At 42.6% G+C, this 26,319-nt stretch overlaps 1 protein-coding gene across 2 annotated transcripts in view; it reads left to right on the top strand.

Moving 5' to 3' along the window:
• Positions 1-22,471: 22,471 nt before the first annotated feature.
• Positions 22,472-26,319, top strand: part of LOC133556222 (endoplasmic reticulum membrane sensor NFE2L1-like) — a 25,538-nt gene continuing 21,690 nt past the window's right edge. Inside the window, exons 1-2 of one of the 2 annotated variants that reach the window (XM_061905940.1) lie at positions 22,472-23,049; positions 24,416-24,528. In XM_061905940.1, coding sequence (XP_061761924.1) covers positions 24,460-24,528 — 69 coding nt within the window. In that variant the 5' untranslated portion in view covers positions 22,472-23,049; positions 24,416-24,459. The remainder of the gene's footprint in view (positions 23,050-24,415; positions 24,529-26,319) is intronic. The other variant, XM_061905941.1, reaches the window with a different exon arrangement.

Consider the following 26,319-nt stretch of genomic DNA (forward strand, 5'->3'; position numbering starts at 1 on the left):
AAAAGGCTATTGATGCTGTCATCCAGCAAAGCTGAATTCGACCAAGCAACCCCCCCGTACCAGAAAGCACTTGATGAAAGCGGATACAACTTCACCCTCACCTATGAACCCACCCCAGGAAACCAACCAAAAAAGAGCAGAAAACGAAACAACATCATCTGGTACAATCCGCCATTCAGCAAAGACGTCTCAACCAACATCGGCCGCAAGTTCCTCACTCTGATCGACAAACACTTCCCCAAAGGCAACACCCTAAGAAAAATATTCAACAAGAACAACATTAAATTGAGCTACAGCTGTATGAATAACATGCAACAAATCATTTCAAACCACAACAAAGCAATTGCAAAAGGACTGCCTACCCCCAGACTAAACGACTCTGAAACCAATAATGAATGTAACTGTCGCAAGAAACCTGATTGCCCTCTCAACGGAAGGTGCTTACAGACATCAGTCGTTTACCAAGCAAAGGTAATACGCAAGGACATTAACACATCCGACACGTACGTAGGATTAACCGAAGGAGCGTTCAAAACAAGATGGAATAATCACAACGCCTCCTTTAGAAACCAGACTTTGCAGAATTCTACCGAACTCAGCAAACACATTTGGAACCTCAAAGACAATAATGTTGAATATTCAATAACATGGCAAATTCTTGCATCCAGCACACCTTACAACAGTGGTAATAAAAGATGCAACCTATGCTTAAAAGAGAAACTGTTTATTATATATCATCCAGAGCTATCATCCCTCAACAAGCGCAGTGAAATCATTTCAACATGCCGCCACAGGCGGAAACACCTCCTAGGTAACACATGAGCCAATCACCACACCCTACGCCTGCTTGTACCCACCCACTCTGTGCTCTATATAAACCATTGTATGTGAATGCTTCCATTAAAATCTCCTGATGATTGAGGGAACCCCTCATGAAACAGATCTGTAGAGATGAAGTAGTCTTGTGATTTTTTTCCCACACCTACATATTGCGCTCTACCACGGTATCGAGCACTATTCTCCGGATAATCCAATCAAGACATATATATATATATATATATATATATATATATATATATATATATATATATATATATATATATATATATATATATATGTAGTGTTTCATACATATTTAGTGTTTCATACTACAGAACGTGAATGACTGCTCGCCGACTGCTCTTGTTGCAAAAAAGCTAAGTATCGTTCTATCTGTGTGATTTTAACTGTTTTGCAGCTTTATTTACAACTTATCGAACATATTTAATAGTTCCATTTAACTTGCAAATCACCCGATCTCTGTCTCACCACTCCGCCCTCAGCTAGCTAGCTGCTAAGCTAACGAGGCTAGCGGAGAAAGGCAGCGCCGGTCTGAAGGAAGCTTCTCCCCCGCCACCGTGACCACCACTTCCCGAAGACAGCTGGCACCCCACTCGGCGACGGAAAGTTTCTGTGAGTATGGCTTCCTGCGCTTCGTGCACTTTACTCATGGATAGGTTGGCTTTGCTAGAGAGCCGTGTCCGCCAGTTAGAGCAGTGTAATTTCGTAACTTTAGATGTTGCGGACACATCTGCTAGCGTTAGCTGTAGCGAGCTAACTAGCCCAGCTTGTAGCAGCCCTAATCGGCCTACAAGCTACGGTGTACCGGTTGAGACGCATAATAGATTTAGCCCTTTAGCTAGTCCTACACCCCTGTCTACCGGGCACCACACTTTAGTCATAGGGGACTCCATCACCCGAAACATAAAGCTTAGCAAACCAGCCACAATTAAGTGTATTCCCGGGGGCAGAGCACCTGACATTGAAGCTAATCTTAGGGAGCTAACTCGCAACAGGTCTAGTAAACACGTACGGCAGGCTAACCGCACCACTAGTTATGCGAATATAGTAATACACGTTGGCTCCAATGACGTTAGGATGAGACAATCAGAGATTACAAAGAGAAACATAGCCAGGGCTTGTAATCTCGCCAGAAAGATGTCCAGGCATCGAGTAACTGTCTCTGGCCCCCTGCCTGGGAGAGGCAATGATGAGAGATATAGCAGATTAGTCTCTCTTAACAGGTGGCTGGATAGCTTCTGCAGACAACAGGGATTTACGTTTATTGATAATTGGCTGCCTCACAATACGAAGGTCCTGCAGTCCTGGGTTCAAATCCAGGCTCGGGATCTTTCTGTGTGGAGTTTGCATGTTCTCCCCGTGAATGCGTGGGTTCCCTCCGGGTACTCCGGCTTCCTCCCACTTCCAAAGACATGCACCTGGGGATAAGTTGATTGGCAACACTAAATTGGCCCTAGTGTGTGAATGTGAGTGTGAATGTTGTCTGTCTATCTGTGTTGGCCCTGCGATGAGGTGGCGACTTGTCCAGGGTGTACCCCGCCTTCCGCCCGATTGTAGCTGAGATAGGCGCCAGCGCCCCCCGCGACCCCGAAAGGGAATAAGCGGTAGAAAATGGATGGATGGATGGGCCCTCTTTCTGGGGAAAACCTGGCTTGCTGAGGAGAGACGGCCTTCACCCTAACCAGGAAGGCGCTATCCTCTTGTCTCGGAACATAGACTTCGCATTGAGCCACATTTGACTAACTGCACTAGAGCAAGCCCGGTCACAGGCAATTACAGAGCCTGCTAGCCTGGGTATGGAGTCAGTTAAGTTAGAACTAGCCAGCGCCAGGCTGGATGATCCCTGTACACATAGCAATTTTCGTAGAATAATACACAACTCACAAAATGTTTTTTCTACTGTGTCTATGACTACGTCAGAGTTAGACATGCGCTCTACTGAGGTGGCAAATTATGATGCGTTCAGTTTATCGCAGCGCCAAGTAGACAATCTGAAAATTCCCGTCATATCAATTCCTAGATATGGTCGTAATTATTTTAAGTACACTGCGCATAATAAACGTAACATTATTAATATTGCTACGACGGATAATTTCATCAACAACTCCTTAAAACAGCCCACTACCTATAATATGGGCTTTCTAAACATCAGATCTTTGTCTCCCAAAACGTTATTAGTCAATGAGGTCATTAGAGACAACAACCTTAACGTCATCGGTCTTAGCGAAACCTGGCTTAAACCAGACGACTTTTTTGCGATAAATGAGGCATCCCCTCCTAACTATACGAATGCGCATATTGCCCGTCACCTCAAAAGGGGAGGGGGTGTCGCACTAATATACAACGAAAACTTTAACTTTAGTCCTAACTTAAATAATAAATATAAATCGTTTGAGGTGCTTTCTATGAAGTCTGCCACACCTCTGCCTCTGTGCCTGGCCGTTATCTACCGCCCCCCAGGGCCCTATTCGGACTTTATTAGTGAATTCTCAGAGTTTGTTGCTGATCTAGTGACGCACGCCGATAATATAATTATAATGGGGGACTTTAATATCCATATGAATACCCCATTGGACCCACCGTGCGTGGCGCTCCAGACTATAATTGATAGCTGTGGTCTTACACAAATAATAAATGAACCGACGCATCGCAGCGGCAATACGATAGACCTAGTGCTTGTCAGAGGTATCACCGTCTCCAAAGTTATGATACTCCCGTATACTAAAGTAATGTCCGATCATTACCTTATAAAATTCGAAGTTCAGACTCATGTTCGGCAAGCTAATAAGAATAATAACTGCTATAACAGCCGCAACATTAATGCTGCCACAACGACGACTCTTGCGGACCTACTGCCCTCGGTAATGGCACCGTTCCCAAAGTATGTGGGCTCTATTGATAACCTCACTAACAACTTTAACAACGCCCTGCGCGAAACCATTGATAGTATAGCACCGCTGAAGTTAAAAAAGGCTCCAAAAAGGCGTACGCCATGGTTTACTGAAGAAACTAGAGCTCAGAAATTATTATGTAGAAAGCTGGAACGCAAATGGCGCACGACTAAACTTGAGGTGCACCATCAAGCATGGAGTGATAGTTTAATAACTTATAAACGCATGCTTACCTTAGCTAAAACTAATTATTACTCAAATCTCATCCGCATTAATAAAAACGATCCAAAATTTTTGTTTAGTACTGTAGCATCGCTAACCCAACAAGGGACTCCTTCCAGTAGCTCCACCCATTCGGCAGATGACTTTATGAAGTTCTTTAATAAGAAAATTGAACTTATTAGAAAGGAGATTAAAGACAATGCGTCCCAGCTACAACGGGGTTATAGTAACACAGATACGATTGTATATACGGCGGATACTGCAAATATCCAAAATAGTTTCTCTCGTTTTGATGAAATAACATTAGAAGGATTGTTACAACGTGTAAATGGAATAAAACAAACAACATGTTTACTTGACCCACTTCCTGGGAAACTTATCAAGGAGCTTTTTGTATTATTAGGCCCATCAGTGCTAAATATTATAAACTTATCACTTTCCTCGGGCACTGTTCCCGTTGCATTCAAAAAAGCGGTTATTCATCCTCTCCTTAAAAGACCTAACCTCGATCCTGACCTCATGGTAAACTACCGACCGGTGTCTCACCTTCCCTTTATTTCGAAAATCCTCGAAAAAATTGTTACGGAGCAGCTAAATGAGCACTTAGCGTTTAACAATCTATGTGAAACCTTTCAATCCGGTTTCAGGGCAAATCACTCGACTGAGACAGCCCTCGCAAAATTGACTAATGATCTATTGCTAACGATGGACTCTGATAAGTCATCTATGTTGCTGCTCCTCGATCTTAGCGCTGCTTTCGATACCGTCGATCATAATATTTTATTAGAGCGTATCAAAATACGAATTGGTATGTCAGACTCAGCCCTGTCATGGTTTAACTCTTATCTTACTGATAGGATGCAGTGCGTCTCCTATAACAGTGTGACCTCGGACTATGTTAAGGTAACGTGTGGAGTTCCCCAGGGTTCGGTCCTTGGCCCTGTACTCTTCAGCATCTACATGCTGCCGCTAGGTGACGTCATACGCAAATACGGTATTAGCTTTCACTGTTATGCTGATGACACCCAACTTTACATGCCCCTAAAGCTGACCAACATGCCGGACTGTAGTCAGTTGGAAGCGTGTCTTAATGAAATTAAACAATGGATGTCCGCTAACTTTTTGCAACTTAATGCCAAAAAAACGGAAATGCTGATTATCGGTCCTGCTAGACACCGACCTCTATTTAATAATACAACTTTAACATTTGACAACCAAATAATAAAACAAGGTGACTCTGTAAAAAATCTGGGTATTATCTTCGACCCAACTCTCTCCTTTGAGTCACACATTAAAAGCGTTACTAAAACGGCCTTCTTTCATCTCCGTAATATCGCTAAAATTCGCTCCATTTTGTCCACTAAAGACGCCGAGATCATTATCCATGCGTTTGTTACGTCTCGTCTCGATTACTGTAACGTATTATTTTCGGGTCTCCCCATGTCTAGCATTAAAAGATTACAGTTGGTACAAAATGCGGCTGCTAGACTTTTGACAAGAACAAGAAAGTTTGATCATATTACGCCTGTACTGGCTCACCTGCACTGGCTTCCTGTGCACTTAAGATGTGACTTTAAGGTTTTATTACTTACGTATAAAATACTACACGGTCTAGCTCCAGCCTATCTTGCCGATTGTATTGTACCGTATGTCCCGGCAAGAAATCTGCGTTCAAAAGACTCCGGCTTATTAGTGATTCCTAGAGCTCAAAAAAAGTCTGCGGGCTATAGAGCGTTTTCCGTTCGGGCTCCAGTACTCTGGAATGCCCTCCCGGTAACAGTTCGAGATGCTACCTCAGTAGAAGCATTTAAGTCTCATCTTAAAACTCATTTGTATACTCTAGCCTTTAAATAGACCTCCTTTTTAGACCAGTTGATCTGCCGCTTCTTTTCTTTCTCCTATGTCCCCCCCTCCCTTGTGGAGGGGGTCCGGTCCGATGACCATGGATGAAGTACTGACTGTCCAGAGTCGAGACCCAGGATGGACCGCTCGTCGGGACCCAGGATGGACCGCTCGCCTGTATCGGTTGGGGACATCTCTACGCTGCTGTTCCGCTTCAGATGGTTTCCTGTGGACGGGACTCTCGCTGCTGTCTTGGAGCCACTATGGATTGAACTTTCACAGTATCATGTTGGACCCGCTCGACATCCATTGCTTTCGGTCCCCTAGAGGGGGGGGGGTTTCCCACATCTGAGGTCCTCTCCAAGGTTTCTCATAGTCAGCATTGTCGCTGGCGTCCCACTGAATGTGAATTCTCCCTGCCCACTGGGTGTGAGTTTTCCTTGCCCTTTTGTGGGTTCTTCCGAGGATGTTGTAGTCGTAATGATTTGTGCAGTCCTTTGAGACATTTGTGATTTGGGGCTATATAAATAAACATTGATTGATTGATATATAAAACACTATATATACAGTCGCGATCAAAAGTTGACATACACTTTTAAAGAACATAATGTCATGGCTGTCTTGAGTTTTCAATAATTTCTACAACTCTTTTTTGTGTGTGTTAGAGTGATTGGAGCACTTACTTGTTGGTCACAAAAAAAAAATCATGAAGTTTGGTTCTTTTATGAATCTATTATGTTACCAAATCCGCTGGGTCAAAAGTATACTTACAGCAATGTTAATATTTGCTTACATGTCCCTTGGCAAGTTTTACTGCAATAAGGCGCTTTTGGTAGCCATCCACAAGCTTCTGCTTGAATATTTGAACACTCCTCTTAACAAAATGGGTGCAGTTCAGCTAAATTTGTTGGTTTTCTGACATCAATCAATCAATCAATCAATTAATGTTTAATTATATAGCCCTAAATCACTAGTGTCTCAAAGGGCTGCACAAACCACAACACAAACCACTACGACATCCTCGGTAGGCCCACATAAGGGCAAGGAAAACTCACACCCAGTGGGACCTCGGTGACAATGATGACTAAGAACCATGGAGAGGACGAAAGCAATGGATGTCGAGCGGGTCTAACGTGATAATGTGAAAGTTCAATCCATAATGGATCCAACTTAGCCGCGAGAGTCCAGTCCAAAGCGGATCCAACACAACACAGCAGCGAGAGTCCCGCTCACAGCGGAGCCAGTAGGAAACCATCCCAAGCGGAGGCGGATCAGCAACGCAGAGATGTCCCCAGCTGATACATAGGCGAGCGGTCCATCCTGGGTCCCGACTCTGGACGAGCGGTTCATCCTGGGTCCCGACTCTGGACAGCCAGTACGTCATCCATGGCCACCGGAAATGAACTTGTTTCTTCAGCATTGTCCTCACGTTTAAGTCAGGACTTTGTGAAGGCCATTCTAACACCTTCATTTGAGCCTGGTTTAGCCATTCCTTTACCACTTTTGTTGTTGTTTTGGGTCATTGTCCTGTTGGAACACCCAACTGCGCACAAGACCCAACCTCCAAGCTGATGATTTTAGGTTATCCTGAGGAATTTGGAGGTAATCCTCTTTTTCCATTGTCCCATTTACTCTCGGTAAATCACCAGTTCAATTGGCAGGAAAACAGGCCCAGAGCATAATACTACCACCACCATGCTTGACGGTAGGTTTGGTGTTCTGGGATTAAAAGCCTCATCTTTTCTCCTCTATAAACGCATGCTTACCTTAGCTAAAGCTAAATATTACTCAAATCTCATCCACCGAAATAAAAACGATCCTAAATTTTTGTTTAGTACGGTAGCATTGCTAACCCAACAAGGGACCCCTTCCAGTAGCTCCACTCACTCAGCTGATGACTTTATGCAATTATTTAGTAAGAAAATTGAAGTCATTAGAAAGGAGATTAAAGACAATGCGTCCTAGCTATATACGGCGGATACTGCCCTCCAAAATAGTTTCTCTCGTTTTGAGGAAATAACATTAGAGGAGTTGTTACAACGTGTAAATTGAATAAAACAAACAACATGTTTACTTGACCCTCTTTCTGGGAAACTGATCAAGGAGCTCTTTGTATTATTAGGTCCATCAGTGCTAAATATTATAAACTTATCACTTTCCTCTGGCACTGTTCCCCTAGCATTCAAAAAAGCGGTTATTCATCCTCTTCTTAAAAGACCTAACCTCGATCCTGACCTCATGGTAAACTACCTTTATTTCAAAAATCCTCGAAAAAATTGTTGCGGAGCAGTTAAATGAACACTTAGCGTCTAACAATCTATGTGAAACCTTTCAATCCGGTTTCAGGGCAAATCACTCCACGGAGACAGCCCTCGCAAAAATTACTAATGATCTGTTGCTAACGATGGATTCTGATGCGTCATCTATGTTGCTGCTCCTCGATCTTAGCGCTACTTTCGATACCGTCGATCATAATATTTTATTAGAACGTATCAAAACATGAATTGGTATGTCAGACTTAGCCCTGTCTTGGTTTAACTCTTATCTTACTAATAGGATGCAGTGTGTCTCCCATAACAATGTGACCTCGGACTACGTTAAGGTAACGTGTGGAGTTCCCCAGGGTTCGGTCCTTGGCCCTGCACTCTTCAGCATCTACATGCTGCCGCTGTGTGACATCATACGCAAATACGGTGTTAGCTTTCATTGTTATGCTGATGACACCCAACTCTACATGCCCCTAAAGCTGACCCACACGCCGGATTGTAGTCAGCTGGAGGCGTGTCTTAATGAAATTAAACAATGGATGTCCGCTAACTTTTTGCAACTCAACGCCAAAAAAACGGAAATGCTGATTATCGGTCCTGCTAGACACCGACCTCTATTTAATAATACAACTCTAACATTTGACAACCAAACAATTAAACAAGGCGACACGGTAAATAATCTGGGTATTATCTTCGACCCAACTCTCTACTTTGAGTCACACATTAAAAGCGTAATGAGTGTACAAAGCCTCATGTCTGAGAGTTCAGAGTTGTCTGAGAGTTCAGAGTGTACCAAACAAAACAGAAAACGTCCTGACCTCAATTTGACTCAGTGTGCCAAACACTGCACCTACAGGAAACAGATGTTTGAGCAATAACAAACATAACAGGAAACCAAGCAAACATTGCACATACAGGAAACAGATGCTTGAGCAACAACCAACTTAACAGGAAACCAAGAGTACTTCCTAGACACAAGACACATAGCAACTGACGTCAGTCAGTAGACTGACCAATCAGATAACTACTAGCACAGTGTAAATAAGCTGCTGTACAACAAACTCTCAGACAGATCGCTTTGGGTTTTACTGGTACTACTGTTCAAGTGTACTATACGATCTCCGCTCTCTGCAGACTGCGTTCAATAAAATACTTCTACTTGACTCAACTCCTGCCTCCTCGAATTGTTTTCCTGCTCCCGGCCCGAGTGAGACAGCACTAAAAGTGCGTCTCAACAATTTGGGGGCTCGTCCGGGGATACAGGGAGTTGTGAGGAGAACATCGAGAGGACCATTCGGACCTAAACATTTTCTTCATGGACAAAGGACAAAGACACTAGCCGGCAGTTACAAATAAGGTAAGCAGAAACCTGTTAAAACAAATTCTGCATATTGGAAACTACTAAAATAGTGTCCTGTCCTATGTACTTGTAAGAAAACATAAAAACTAAAAGAGTCAGTAGAAGTGTAAATAACTTCGATACAGGAGGAATACACAGTAACCTTGAGAGTGGTGTAACTCCACCTGAGATCCGACGGGGTCCAGGAGCGGTTAGTACCGCGGCTGGGTTAGAGTCCCGGGGGTTGAGGTCCCTAAATTCTAGTTGTTGTTACGATATGAAAACTCCAAAAACGTTTGGGAAAATAGGTTTATAAACCTTGGAGAGATTGAAATATCGCTGTATAAAACTCCTCAAAACAACAAAATAGGTTGTTTTACGTGGGAAAAATGAGGGGAGAAGAAAAATACAGTCGAAGGAAACTGCAGTTGAAAACAGAGACTGAGTAGTCTTTCGATAACACAACTTTAAGCTAAAGAAAATACTGTGTGGGTATCAAATGTGCATGTGGCACTAACTTTGTGTGTGTATTTTAAGTGTTGTTGAGGTAAGAAGGGAAGTGGGGAGAATAAGACTCTGAGTAAATCGTTGTGTGAATACTCGTTGTGTGCTGAGTCTGCGGCTGATGAACTGACGGGATACCTAACGGTGTAAACGAACGTCGTTCATTCGCTACAGTTTAGGGCGGGGTGGGCGGTGAAAACCGTCCATATCTGACCAACAGACACGCAGCGAGGGCTAAATCACCCAGTTGATAAGCGAGACATCTTATCCTTGGAGTAAACGCTGTGGTTCTTGTGATAGGACACCTAGTGGGAGACCGGACCGACCTTTGGGGCCGGCCTAGAAGCTTGTCTCTCAGAGAACCGCATTGGGCTAACGCAGCTACCTCCGGGAAGATTGTTGTCGCAATTAAACTGTGGAGCTCAGAGTCTAGTTAAAAAATGGAAGGAGAGTTTGATAGAGAAATAGATGATGATGGATGGGGCCCGGTCAGCCCATATGTCACCCTATTGACCCAAATTGGATCCACAGCTAATGCCCTAGCTGCCACATCAAAGCCAACGGATAAAGAGAAGAAAGTAACAAAAGCAAAACAAAAATTAGAACAACTTATTCAGGACATGGGGAAAACATTGGAACATATAGGGCCCTTAGGACAATTGATACTTGATAAGATGAACACAGCCGCTATAAAGAGAGATGAAGCGGAAGAGCATGGAAAGATTGCAGGTTTGTTGCAGAAGTCCAGTTGGAGGAAAAAGGAGCGCGACTGGGAGAAGGAGCGACGGGAGTGTGCTGAACTGTTGATCTGCTGACAAAGCACCAAACATCTGCACCAAAAGGAGCTTCACTCCAAATCAGTAACTGCACCTCATGTCCCCACATGTCCTCCACCCTATGCGCCTCCAACCCACGGCATATATCCCACATTTTACATTGAAAGAGGCACACTCTGGCATTAGGAGATTTCCGCGCTGTTGCTGCTCGGTGCATGACCCAGACTAATCTTAGAGATGTAGAGACGGACACAAAAACTCTAACACTGATTCACCCAACCATGCACTGCTCTTGGTGCTGCAATGCGTAGTCATTTCCCACTGCCTAATTCAGCCGTTATGCCTAGAATTAGATGGGACCCCAAACAAAACCCCAGGCAGTGTTTATGTGAAGCCAAAGAGGCCTGGACCAATCAAACCGGCCAGTACCCCGGTAACACTGGGTCACAGGCCGAGTGGTTCCGACAAGCAGTTCCGACAAGCAGTTCTGAGTGGAGTGCCTGAGTCAGTGCAAACAGCCATGAAAAGTAACCCTGACATGTTAGGATGTCAACTTTGTACGTGGGAGAAGCATCTCGTTCATCACCTTACCACGGCTCAAGACAAAACACAACAAGATGAGAAAGACAAAGCAGATTTGCAGGCACAATTACTGAAGTTACAACTAGCCAAAGCTAGAGATGACTTAAACGACAAAAAGAAGGGCAAGAAAGATCAGGTCAAGGTTATGTCTCAAACTGTACAGCAGTGGGACGGCGGTAACGTTCAGGAGTCTGGGACGCCACATTTCAGAAGAAGGGGAGGACAAAATAGGGGAAGGGGAGGCCCACGGGGTGGAGGAAGGAGAGGGTTTTGCGGGGGAAGGCCTCAAGGAGGAAACCAAGGCTATTTCCTGTGTGGGGACTCCTCCCATTGGGTGAGGGAGTGCCCATATAACCCTGCACAAGGAGGGTTTCCACAGAGAGGAGGAGTTCAGAACAGGGGAGGAACACACCCTCCTCAGTCTCAAGGGAGAGGACCCGCACCACAGTTCCCCTTGTGGCAAGACACTGAGTGACACGCCCCACAGAGAAGCCCTGGACAGCACCTTACGGCAGAACCAGTGCTGTCAGTGACAGTAAATCAGGACTTGCTGCCTTTCTTAGTGGATACCAGTGCTACCGTCTCCACTATCAAGACTGTGGAAAAGAAGCTGCTTACATCAGACGTCATAACAGTCATGGGTTTCTCTGGGGTTCCTACTACGCTGCCTTACACCAAGCCTCTCACAACAAGGCTTGGCAATCAGACTGTGTTGCATCCTTTCATCTACTCCCCTGAGGTACCTTCCAACCTGTTGGGGAGAGACCTCCTGACTCGATTGGGGCTACTATTCTCTGCTCGCTTGACGGACTAACAGTCTCATTCCCTGATGGAACATCTCTACCCTGCGCCAGTATTGAGTCTTCACATTCAAGCCAATACATGATTCAGCCAGTTGCAGACAGATCGGCTGACATCTACTAGGGTCTCCTACACAGTGAAACTAGTGATAAAGGTGGAATCCTGTCGGCTTACCTGACTTGGAAACCCTGGATCTCCCAAATACACCCCTATGTGGCCCCTCCTGACCCTCCTCATATGACATTGTTTTATGATAGAGAGGATACACAGTGGTATGAGGAACAGTTTAGCAGGGACATGGAGGGAACTAATTGGGCTCTTTCCACTAATAACATTTATGTGGCTCCCATAGGTGTAGCGGCAGAAGTTTCTCTCACCCCAGAACAACTACAGTGGTACATGATGAGTGACGAGGCTTCCCCCCATGTGTCTTTAGCCTTACATCCAGAGCACCAAGCCAAAGAGCTGGGTTCTATAGTTAAAACAGCACAACTGCAACCTGATTGGCAGAGGGTTGGCTCTTCATTGTGGTATTCACCCGCAACTCAAATCTACAAAATACAGGTTTCTTGCACTGACCACGCTCTCCTTGAACACGCTCAAATCTCCCGCCACCATGGCCGAGAGAAAACAGATCACCCCGAAGCAGCATTGTTGTTAGATTCACTGCCTGACTCACTATGGTCCACTAGGCCCACGGATGTTGGCCTAGTCGACTGCCCCCCAGTTACTTTCAAGCTGAAAAATAACAACCCAGTGTGGGTTCCCCAATACCCAAGTAAAAAAGACGCCGAAATCGGCATTGCAGATACCATTGAAGGTCTATTTGAAAAGGGGGTGTTGGTAGAAACATCCTCGGAATGGAACACTCCCATATGGCCCATTGAAAAGAAGGGCACTGGTAAATATCGCATGGTTCATGATCTTAGGGCCATTAACTCTGCGTTATACACGCAAACCATCCCAGTTCCCAACCCTTACGTTGCGTTGACTAATCTTGATCCTAGCCACCAATGGTTCACCTGTATCGACCTCGCTAATGCATTTTTCTGCCTACGACTAGCCGAAGAATGTAGAAACATTTTTGCCTTCACCTACCGAGGGGTCCAACTGACCTATTCTTGTCTTCATCAGGGATTTGCTCTATCCCCTGGCCTATTCAATCAGGTATTAAAGGATGTTTTGACGGATTGTGCTACCACCTGCAATAAAAAACATAGCACTAACTGAGGCGCACGGAGTGGGACATGTCGGGGCTGCACAGATGCAGAGAAACCTCGAAAATTGGTGGCACCCATTTTTGAAGGATATGTGTAAATATCATGTACATACTTGCCCTGAATGCACCATGTATAATGCACGACCAACAGTCAGACCGCATCCTGGACGTTTCCCTCTCGAGACGAAAACAGGGAAAGAAATCATCATAGATTACACAGATATGGTGAACTCAGTAAAAGGGTACAGGTATATGTTGGTATGTGTGGATGTGTATTCAGGTTGGCCAGAGGTACTCCCTACAAAAAGGGAAGACAGTAAGACAGTGGTGAAGTTTTTGGTAAACCAGTATATCCCCAGACATGGTTTTCCTGAGAAAATCCGATCAGATAATGGTACACATTTCAAAAACCATGATCTGCAAAAGGTTGAAGAAATGCTGGGGTTGAAACACAAGTTTGGTTCGGTCTACCACCCACAATCCCAAGGAAAGGTTGAAAGAATGAACCAAACACTCAAATCTAAATTGGCAAAAATCTGTGCACAGACTAAAATGAATTGGCTAGATGCGCTACCCCTTGCCCTCATGTCTGTTCGAAGCTCAATAAACCAAAGCACGGCCTTTACTCCCTTTGAGCTGACCACAGGCAGGAGGTTTCCAGGGCCCCAGTCCAAGCTTATTGGAATCAAAGGTGATGATCAGTCCATATCGAGTGACTGAACGCACCTCGCATGCTGTTCGGCTGAACGGCAAGGGAGACACGTGGTTCTACTGGAGCCAGTGTGCAGCGGCGGACGCCCCTGCACGCACGTTGAGAGGGACACGTACCGAGTTACGTGAACAACAACAACGGGAGAAGACCACCAATCAACAAGGGGCAGAATAATCCCCTGGTGGCATCAGGGTGAGGTAGTCTACCCAAAATCCCTGTGGGAGGAGGTGAAATAGCGCTCCTCTCCTACACGTGGTGTGCCAAACCACCAACCAGATTCGTCGAGGGACCAAGAAGATCATGACAACCATCGACCTCCTTATTCTCTGTTGGTTTGGGGTACTAATGGTCTTTCTTTGGGCCCTGATACATCTGTCCATCACGGGTACAACTCAAGTTTAAGGTGCCACTAAGTATTAGTACTTAGTCGAATTTTCACATATTATACGATGTTTTGATTTGTGATCTCTTTAATAGAGATCAAAAGGGGGATTAATGAGTGTACAAAGCCTCATGTCTGAGAGTTCAGAGTTGTCTGAGAGTTCAGAGTGTACCAAACAAAACAGGAAACGTCCTGACCTCAATTTGACTCAGTGTGCCAAACACTGCACCTACAGGAAACAGATGTTTGAGCAATAACGAACATAACAGGAAACCAAGCAAACATTGCACATACAGGAAACAGATGCTTGAGCAACAACCAACTTAACAGGAAACCAAGAGTACTTCCTAGACACGAGACACATAGCAACTGACGTCAGTCAGTAGACTGACCAATCAGATAACTACTAGCACAGTGTATATAAGCTGCTGTACAACAAACTCTCAGACAGATCGCTTTGGGTTTTACTGGTACTACTGTTCAAGTGTACTATACGATCTCCGCTCTCTGCAGACTGCGTTCAATAAAATACTTCTACTTGACTCAACTCCTGCCTCCTCGAATTGTTTTCCTGCTCCCGGCCCGGGTGAGACGGCACTAAAAGTGCGTCTCAACAAGCGTTACTAAAACGGCCTTCTTTCATCTCCGTAATATCGCTAAAATTCGCTCCATTCTGTCCACTAAAGACGCTGAGATCATTATCCATGCGTTTGTTACGTATCGCCTCGACTACTGTAACGTATTATTTTCGGGTCTCCCCATGTCTAGCATTAAAAGATTACAGTTGGTACAAAATGCGGCTGCTAGACTTTTGACAAGAATAAGAAAGTTTGATCACATTACGCCTGTACTGGCTCACCTGCACTGGCTTCCCGTGCACTTAAGATGTGACTTTAAGGTTTTACTACTTACGTATAAGATACTACACGGTCTAGCTCCCTCCTATCTTGCCGATTGTATTGTACCATATGTCCCGGCAAGAAATCTGCGTTCAAAGGACTCCGGCTTATTAGTGATTCCCAAAGCCCCAAAAAAGTCTGCGCGCTATAGAGCTTTTTCATTTCGGGCTCCAGTACTCTGGAATGCCCTCCCGGTAAAAGTTCGATATGCCACCACAGTAGAAGCATTTAAGTCTCACCTTAAAACTCATTTGTATACTCTAGCCTTTAAATAGACTCCCTTTTTAGACCAGTTGATCTGCCGTTTCTTTTCTTTTTCTCCTATGTCCCACTCTCCCTTGTGGAGGGGGTCCGGTCCGATCCGGTGGCCATGTACTGCTTGCCTGTGTATCGGCTGGGGACATCTCTGCGCTGCTGATCCGCCTCCGCTTGGGATGGTTTCCTGCTGGCTCCGCTGTGAACGGGACTCTCGCTGCTGTGTTGGATCCGCTTTGGACTGGACTCTCGCGACTGTGTTGGATCCATTATGGATTGAACTTTCACAGTATCATGTTAGACCCGCTCAACATCCATTGCTTTCCTCCTCTCCAAGGTTCTCATAGTCATCATTGTCACCGACGTCCCACTGGGTGTGAGTTTTCCTTGCCCTTATGTGGACCTACCGAGGATGTCGTAGTGGTTTGTGCAGCCCTTTGAGACACTAGTGATTTAGGGCTATATAAGTAAACATGGATTGATTGATGATTGAAATATATTGCTGGGTATTGTGGCCAAACAACTCAATTTGTGTTTCATCTGACCACAGAACTTTCTTTCAAAAGGCATTATCTTTGTCCATGTGATGTCAGAAAAAATCAGCTGTTTGGCCACAATACTCAGCAATATATTTAGAGGAGAAAAGATGAGGCCTTTAATCCCAGGAACACCATCCCTACCGTTGTGGTGGTGGTAGTATTGTGCTCTGGGCCTGTTTTCCTGCCAATGGAACTGGTGCTTTACAGAGAGCAGGTGGGACAATGAAAAAGGAGAATTACTTCCAAATTCTTCAGGACAAGCTGAAATCATCAGCCCGGAGGTTGAGTCTTGAACCAGTTGGGTGTTCCTAAAGGACAATGACCCCAAACACACGTCAAAAGTGGTAAAGGAATGGCTAAATCCGGCTATGATGAAGGTTTTAGAATGGCCTTCCCAAAGTCCTATATACAGTGTTTGGTATACTATAGTTGGTACAAAATGCGGCTGCTAGACTTTTGACAAGAACAAGAAAGTTTAATCATATTAGGCCTATACTGGCTCACCTGAGCTGGCTTCCTGTGCACTTAAGATGTGACTTTAAGGTTTAACTACTTATGTATAAAATACTACACGGTCTAGCTCCATCCTATCTTGCCGATTGTACTGTACCACATGTCCCGGCAAGAAATCCCACATCTGCAGTCCTCTCCAAGGTTTCTCATAGTCATTCACATTGATATCCCACTGGGTTGTGGGTTTTTCCTTGCCCTTATGTGGGCTCTGAACCGAGGTTGTCGTTGTGGCTTGTGCAGCCCTGTGAGACACTTAGGATTTAGAGCTATATAAATAAACATTGATTGATTGATTGATTGATTTTGGGCCACACTTTGTACACCATAAAGATGAATGACAAGACACATGAGGTGTTTTGACATTTTTACGAGTCCTCCTTATGCAGTATATTTGATTTAAGTATTTATTCAAGTAATCGGTCTGACCTAAGCCTTGATAATAATGTTTGTGCTCTCACAAGTGTAGACATACTTATTGAATATGATCAAATTAAAAAGTTACATTACTAATTAAGTGTTAATATTTGTTGTTTTTCATATTTATTCTCATTTGGCTGACTCCCCTTCAGTCTTTTTGTTTATAACCTTTGTTTTCAACACTTTCAAAACAAGGATTTCACCCTCTCATATTCAATAACATGTACTTCCTATATATATATATATATATATATATATATATATATATATATATATATATGTGTGTGTGTGTAGAAAAATGGATGGATGGATATATATGTATGTGTGTGTAGAAAAATGGATGGACGGATATATATATATATATATATATATATATCCGGAATCCAGCGGAAGGTCGAGATACACAACTTGAACATGGATACCAATATTATGGTACATTTGGGAACTTTTCTAAATAAAGGGGACCACAAAAGAAAGGCATTTTTGGCTTTATTTTAACAAAAAAATAATCTTAGGGTACATTAAAAAATATGTTCATTATTGCAGTTAAGTCCTTAAATAAAATAGTGAACATACTAGGCAACTTGTCTTTTAGTAGTAATTAGTTTGCTAAAGTATGCTGTAACTTTGTGTCATTTTCCATTCTTTTATTTTGTCAACATTATAATTACAAATGGTTGTAATTCATTATTAATCTACTTGTTCATTTACCATTAATATCTGCTTACTTTCTCTTATATAGCATGTTCTATCTACACTTCTGATAAAATGTAATAATCCCTTATTCTTCTGTTGTTTGATACGTTACATTAGTTTTGGATGATACTGCCAATTTGGGTATCAATCCGATACCAAGTAGTTACAGGATCATACATTGGTCATATTCAAAGTCCTCATGTGTCCAAGGACAAATTTCCTGAGTTTATAAAGATAATATACATTTTTAAAACACGAAAGAAGATGTTGTGATGCCAAGAAATATTGACGTAATCATAGTAGTATCGACCAGATAGGTATTTTATATCATTACAGTGGATGTCAGGTGTAGATCCACCCATGGCATTTGTTTACATTTTGATGCCGGTGAGCTAAGGTGTGTAGTGAAGCATGTTTAGCTATTCCTCGTCCTGCACGGAGTAGATTTGTAAGAAATTTACTTTATTTGTCGCCACGGAGACCATTATTAAAGACTTAGAAGTCGCTAAAACACTGCCGACGGCGGATGGATGTTAGCCGCAAGCTAGCTATCTATGTCTTAAAGCATCTTTTCCCGAGGGTGTTTCAGTGTTATAACTTCACCTTTATCTTTAGTTTTTAAGCCAAAGTGCGTCCGTTCTCCCTTTTCTGTCTACACACTGTGTCTGCTTGTAAGTAATCTGTGTGTGTATGTGCGCTGCCGAACATGCTCCTCTGCTCGTAAACCAGCAATGTCACGACACACACACACACACACACACACACACACACACACACACACACACACACACACACACACACACACACACACACACACATATATATATATATGTGTATGTTCAAACCTCGTTTCCATATGAGTTGGGAAGTTGTGTTAGATGTAAATATAAACGGAATACAATGATTTGCAAATAATTTTCAACCCATATTCAGTTGAATATGCTACAAAGACAACATATTTGATGTTCAATAATCATTAACTTTAGAATTTGATGCCAGCAACACGTGACAAAGAAGTTGGGAAAGGTGGCAATAAATACTGATAAAGTTGAGGAATGCTCATCAGACACATATTTGTAACATCCCACAGGTATGCAGGATAATGCAGGATAACGGCGTGGCGCAGTGAGAGAGTGGCCGTGCGCAACCCGAGGGTCCCTGGTTCAAATCCCACCTAGTACCAACCTCGTCACGTCCGTTGTGTCCTGAGCAAGACACGTCACCCTTGCTCCTGATGGGTGCTGGTTGGCGCCTTGCATGGCAGCTCCCTCCATCAGTGTGTGAATGTGTGTGTGAATGGGTAAATGTGGAAGTAGTGTCAAAGCGCTTTGAGTACCTTGAAGGTAGAAAAGCGCTATACAAGTACAACCCATTTATCATTTATAATTAGGAACAGGTGGGTGCCATGATTGGGTATAAAAGCAGCTTCGATGAAATGCTAAGTAATTCACAAACAAGGATGGGGTGAGGGTCACCAATTTGTAAGCAAATTGTCAAACTGTTTTAGAACAAAATTTCTCAACGAGCTATTGCAAAGAATTTAGGGATTTTACCATCTACGGTCCGTAAAATCTTCAAGAAGTTCAGAGAATCTGGAGAAATCACTGCACGTAAGCGATAATATTACGGACTTTTGATCCCTCAGGTGGTACTGCATCAAAAACTGACATCAGTGTGTAAAGAATATCACCACATGGGCTCAGGAACACCTCATAAAACCACTGTCAGTAACTACAGTTGGTCGCTACATCTGTAACTGCAAGTTAAAACTCTACTATGCCAAGCCAAACCCATTTATCAACAATATGCTGAAACCCAGCCGGCTTGGCTGGGCCCAAGCTCACCTAAGATGGACTGATGCAAAGTGGAAAGGTGTTCTGTGGTCTGACGAGTCCACATTTCAAATTATATTTGGAAACAGAGGATGTGGTGTCCTCCAGAACAAAGAGGAAAATAACCATTCGGATTGTTATAGGCGCAAAGTTCAAAAGCCAGCATCTGTGATGGTATGGGGGTGTATTAGTGGCCAAGGCATGGGTAACTTACACATCTGTGAAGGCACCATTAATGCTGAATGGTCCATACAGGTTTTTTGAAGCAACATATGTTGTCATCCAAGCAACGTTATCATGGACGCCCCTGCTTATTTCAGCAAGACAAGTGTTACAACAGCGTGGCTTCGTAAAAAAAGAGTGCCAGTACTTTACTGACCTGCCGGCAGTCCAGACCTGTCTCTCATCGAAAATGTGTGGCGCATTATGAAGCGTAAAATACGACAGCGGAGACCCCGGACTGTTGAATGACTGAAGCTCTACATAAAACAAGAATGGGAAAGAATTCCACTTTCAAAGCTTCAACAATTAGTTTCCTCAGTTCCCAAACTTTTAGTGAGTGTTGTTAAAAGAAAAGGTGATGTAACAGTGGTGAACATGCCCTTTCCCAACTACTTTGGCACGTGTTGCAGCATGAAATTCTGAGTTAATTATTATTTGCAAAAAAAAAATTAAGTTTATGAGTTTGAACATCAAATATGTTGTCTTTGTAGCATATTCAACTGAATATGGGTTGAAAAGGATTTGCAAATCATTGTATTCCGTTTATATTTACATCTAACACAATTCCCCAACTCATATGGAAACGGGGTTTATATGTTGCAGCCTTGTTGTGTTGTGCAGGCACATGTTGTCCTTCCTACAGCAGTTACAATTACATCATCTGCTGCTCCAGACGTTCAGTCTGTAATCCAAGTGACATATTTCATGTTCAGTTTCACTTTGTGACCAACAGAAGTGCACACACACACTTATATTAGCTGGCCTCATGACCAACTTGTTTTGAAACTTGATCCCAGCGTCCTGACACGCTTTCACACGCAGCGCTTCTGTTGACTGCCAGAGACAGACCAGTAAACAAGTCTTACACCATCCTGCACACTTCTCGGAACTACTTCTCAAATCACTTGTTACACTTATTGCACACATTATAGATTGTCTCTGTATATAAGCCACACCCACTACAGTTTAGAGACAAATATTTCTCTATATACTAGTCGCACTTGACTATAAGTCGCAGATATATACCTTGTGAAATGACTTATTTACACAGAAATGTTTATTTACAGATACCTTGGGACGGCGTGCGCAGTGAGAGAGTGGCCGTGCGCAACCCGAGGGTCCCTGGTTCAATCCCCACCTAGTACCAACCTCGTCACGTCCGTTGTGTCCTGAGCAAGACACTCCACCCTTGCTCATGATGGGTGCTGGTGAGCGCCTTGCATGGCAGCTCCCTCCATCAGTGTGTGAATGTGTGTGTGAATGGGTGAATGTGGAAGTAGTGTCAAAGCGCTTTGAGTACCTTGAAGGTAGAAAAGCGCTATACAAGTACAACCCATTTACCATTTACCTTAATTGTTTCCAAACGGTGTCTGTAACACAGCAGTAAAACGGATGATCCAACAAAACAAAAGTCTTCGTCATGGACCCACAAACTGCGCAAGCTAGCTCTCCAATCAGCTAAACAGACTCAATAACTCCACGCTGACGTAGTGAATTTACTGACGAATTTGTGAAACTGACCACAATACAAAAAGAATGCCGTTGTAAGTTAATAATACTAACACAGACACGAGTGAACGTGTTAGCAAATTAGTGCATTCTAGCAACCATAAAACGTTCAAATATGCATGAAAACTCTCCTACAGACATCACACACAGGATGCTTTAGTAAGTAAGAATTGTTTTAGTTATATTGTAAAAACTTACAAACCTTGCTTGGAGTGATGAATGAAGAATCCATCCGAGTAGAAACGCTATGGATGACTGAAAGATCAACCCAAATCACTACTTGCAGTGAGCGAACAGGTCCATAAGATGGCGCAATGGCACAAACAATAAAACACTTTTTAGGTATATATTTGTTTTTGTTGTTTTTTTACCTATTTTTATGATAATAGATAAAAATCCATAAATCAGCCGCATCATTTTTAAAAGCCGCTGGTTTCAAAGTGTAAAAAAAAAAATAGCGTCTTATACTCCAGAATTTACAGTACTAACGCAGACACTCGTAAACGTCTTAGCATGTTAGCTCATGCTAACGACACTAGTTTGATTACATTACGATAGAAAGTACAATTATGCATGAAAACACTAGTACAGACATCACACATGGGACGCTTTAGTAAGTAAGAATAGTTATAATTATATTTTAAAACATACAAACGTTGCTTAGAGTCATGCATGAAGAATCTGTACGAGTAGAAATGCAATGGACAGATAGAAGACTGAACTTATGACGGATAGAACACAGAACAGCACTTCGACTTCTGGTTGAAAGCTTAGTCTACTTGAAAGTCTGTAATTTTACAATGATTTAAGGAACAATAGCAATTTCAAAAAATAAAATTAAGTTTTTCTGGTGGGAACGTAGACACGAATAAACATGTTAACATATTAGTGAATGCTAACGGCACTAGCTTGATTACATTACAATAGCACGTACAAATATGCATAAAAACACTCCTAAAGACATCACACACAGGACGCTTTAGTAAGTAAGACTTGTGTTAGTTATATTGTAAAACTTACACACATTGCTTGGAGTGATGATTGAAGAATCCATACGAGTACAACGTTATGGGCGGCACTTGTACTTCCTTTTCAAAAAAGGACACTGCAGCACGAGTAAACTTGTCCAAAAGAAGGCACCACAGCACAAACAATAACAACATTTAAGTGGATTTGCATGTTTTTTTTTTAAACTATTTGCATTATGGCCACCAGCGAAGACAAATCCATACAATAGCAGCACCGTTCTATAAGCCGCAGAGTTCAAAGTATAGGAATCGTCTGAAATTAAGGGTACAAAAGTGATTTGTTCATCATGAGATTCGTTGGAGTCCAGTTGGTTGGAGGTGACTTGGAAACGTACACACTTATCTAAGGTCCACCAGGTGGAGGAGCAAGCATCAAGTCCAAGGAACTGTCTGTAGATCTTGCCCACCCGGAAGAATCTCAGACCAGGAGCAACCCAGTTCTCCAGTCTGATGAGATGCCAGTTGTCATGCTGTGTTTGGTAGGGAGCCAGCATTCCAGACTGGCAATGAAGACCCTGCTGAGGTGTTGGGTTCTGACAAGTGGGACAGAGGTTTCTGGGATGGCCAGACCTGCACGTGGGAGGGGTAGGGGTGGCCTTAAACTGGATAAACTAAGGGATGAGTAGACAGTTGACTTGTTGGAACACAGAACTGATGTTGTGGATCACTTGGATAGATTCTATTGCAGCAGTCCAATCTGGAGGTGATCCATGAAAGTTCCATGTGTGGGACAGCGGAGGATGAGGCAATCCTGAAGTACAGGTAGGTGGTTTTGGTGAAATGGTCTTCACATGAGAGGTTGTTGTCCCAGATGTTCCCAAGTCCTGGACCTGTGAGTCCTTTTATGTCGAGTACCAACGATTAATATCAGTGTAATAGTACCAAGGATCCAGTATCTATTGATGGTACGAGTTACACTGATATCGATTGTTGGTACTATTACACTGGTATCGATTGTTGGTACTATTTACACTGGTATCGATCGTTGGTACTAACTATAACACTGGTATTGATCGATGGTAGGATTACACTTTTATCGATCGTTGGTACTATTACACTGGTATCAGTGTCGCACAGTATCAGATTTATAACAGTATCGTAGTCGTACAGTATCAGAGCCGTAAAGTATTCGAGTCGTACAGTATTAGACTGATACAGTATCAGAGTCGTACAGTATCAGAGTGATACATTATCAGAGTGATACAGTGCGTATGGTTTCAGCTGCCAGGTATGTCTAGGTTCATGTGTTAGCTGCAGACAGTTGAGTTTATCTTCACAGTTGTTCTAAAGATGTCTGGGTCAAAGATGTATTTCTGGTGCAACCTTTAATAAGGTTTGGAAATATTTCTTCATCGTGTTCTGTAAAATCGGGACAAGGATTCAGTTTGATACTTGGTATTAAGCCAATTATATATGTATGTATATATACACCTTAGGTCAGAGTAAACACAAAGGCTATATGTTTTTTCTGACCTAACGTATATTCCGTTCCACCCCAGTATTGAGAACTGTATAAAGGATGAACTCCAGAAACCTTGATTTTATATACATATATATATGTATATATATATAAACATATATATATATATATAAATATATATATATATATATATATATATATATATATATATATATATATATATTTATATATATATATGTTTATATATATATACATATATATATGTACGTATCCATATATATATATATATATATTTCAACATGCCGCTGTTTTGTGGCTCATTTTGTAGGTTTGCCTTGTTATTGAAATGATGACATGTGACTCTTACACAACCTCATTTAAGTCTCATTCTCTACTAGTAACACGTTTTGTAGGTTTGCCGTCTTATTAAAATGATGGCATGTGACTCTTACACCAACTAGTTTAACACTATCTAATAGCAACACATTTTGTAGGTTGGCCTTCTTGTTGGAATTATGGCATCTGACTCTTAAACCAACTCATCATTTAAGTCTCATTCTCTAATAGCAATTAATTTTGTTGGTTTGCCTACTTATTAAAATGATGGCATGTGACTCTTACACCAACTCATTTAATTATCATTCTCTATTAGTAACACAACTTCTTCCACATCACCAGGAATTGACATGTTAATGTTTCTTCCCTCAGTTGTGAAACTACACTTGGAGCTAGCAGCCCTCTTCTGGCCCCCCATGATGCCCACCTGGAGCTCTTCCTTGGAACTGGATTGGCAGGACGTGCTGGCTGTCATCCAACCTGAGGTAATGGATGTATAGATAAGACGAGGTCAGAAGGTATCAGGTATCATTTTGGAAAGTCCTACAGAATCCTAAAAACCGCAACTTCAGTTGACCTGGTAGCATTATGATACTGGAGCCTTTTGTATTGGCTAATATGGATATCGATCTACTACGATATCAGAAGCAATCACACGTGTTATTTAGTAGAGTGGAATGTTAAAAAAGATTTGATCAAGTGGAATAAGTCAAATAGAACAATGGTAGTTTTTAAAAACACTAATTTATTTATTATTAACCTCTGGAATCGACTTATGCTGTCTTTAAGTTGAAGTGGAGTGGTCATTGTTGTTTTGGTGACACCTAGTGGTCACAATAATTCATAAAATTTAGCTCATGCTGCAGTAAGTTGATAAAGTGGACATATTTGTTACTAGACACTTTCTAATACTGCCTTAGATACTTTGTATGTGTAAGTAATGTGTAACGAGGATGTCGTAATCGTAGTGGTTTGTACAGTCCTTTGAGACATTTGTGATTTAGGGCTATATAAATAAACATTGATTGATTGATTGAACTATAAGTATTTGTTTATATTGACAAATGTCACCTTTCATAACTCAATGATTATTACCTATGTCTAGCCCACGTGCTACTGTGTGCTTAGCTGTTGTGTGGCTGCTAGCTCCTAGGAGCCTTTAGCCTAGCATGTTTACCTTTTGTAAATGACTTTAGTAAAAGAGATTGTATTGGACAGTTTACATATGCCATTCTTCTTTTTCTGATATCAAACCAAAATCAGGATCGGCCATACTTGCCAACCCTCCAGGATTTTCCGGGAGACTCAAAATATTCAGCGGGGGGGGGAGGCGGGGGGGGGGGGGGGGGCGGAGGCGTGGTTGGGGCGGGTTCGTGGTTAAGAGGGTAATAAAATTCTAGCTATATATATTTATTCTATTGTATATATGCATAAAAGAAATAGTTGAATTTCCGACGGCACCTATCAAATACACAGTAATAAAAACACAGTTGTTCTACTAACTGTACTGTGCTTGCTGGTTACTAAAAAAAAAAACACTTACCTTTCACTATTTGAATAACCTTTGTTCTGCCATTTGCGTATTGGCGAGCGATCTCCGAATCCGGGAACATAACCTTCACAGATTTGTTGTAGACATCCGCAAATGAGAACAGGTTGTTGCTTCCAGCTATCAACATAGCCATCTTTGTCTCAGCATAAGATACACTACACCAGCGGGTCTTCATTTTGCGAGGTGGGCCATAGTACTGGGTTGTGAACGATGCTGCACTGCGGACATTTCGTGCTTCGCTGACCGTTCATGGCTGAGTATATCCGTTCACCGTGTTCAATGGAGAAGTCTGTTCTACAAAATTTACAGGCAACATACCAATTCCCCTTCGAACTCTCCTGGATAAACTGAAATTCTTGTTTCCATACGTTTTGGAACTTGCAAGCGTATTTCTTCATTTTGCTCGCCGACGGTGTAATATATTGGGTTGGAGTCAATTACCAGGCGACATGATGAAGTTACGTCTCTTTACTGTGGGCTTCAGAACAGACTCCCTAATGCATATGTTCCTTGACTGCAATTAAATGTAGAATACATGTAGAATATATTTATTTTATTCAAAGTCAAGTATTTGATACATATATATATACATATATACGAAATATATATTAAATACTCAAGTTGGTGAATTTACTCCTACCCTCTTAACCACGCCCCCCGCCCCAACCACGCCTCAGCCCCACCCATGACCACGCCTCCCCACCCCCCACCTCCCGAAATCGGA

The sequence above is a fragment of the Nerophis ophidion genome, linkage group LG07 (genome assembly GCF_033978795.1).
Source record: "Nerophis ophidion isolate RoL-2023_Sa linkage group LG07, RoL_Noph_v1.0, whole genome shotgun sequence".
NCBI lineage: Eukaryota > Metazoa > Chordata > Actinopteri > Syngnathiformes > Syngnathidae > Nerophis > Nerophis ophidion.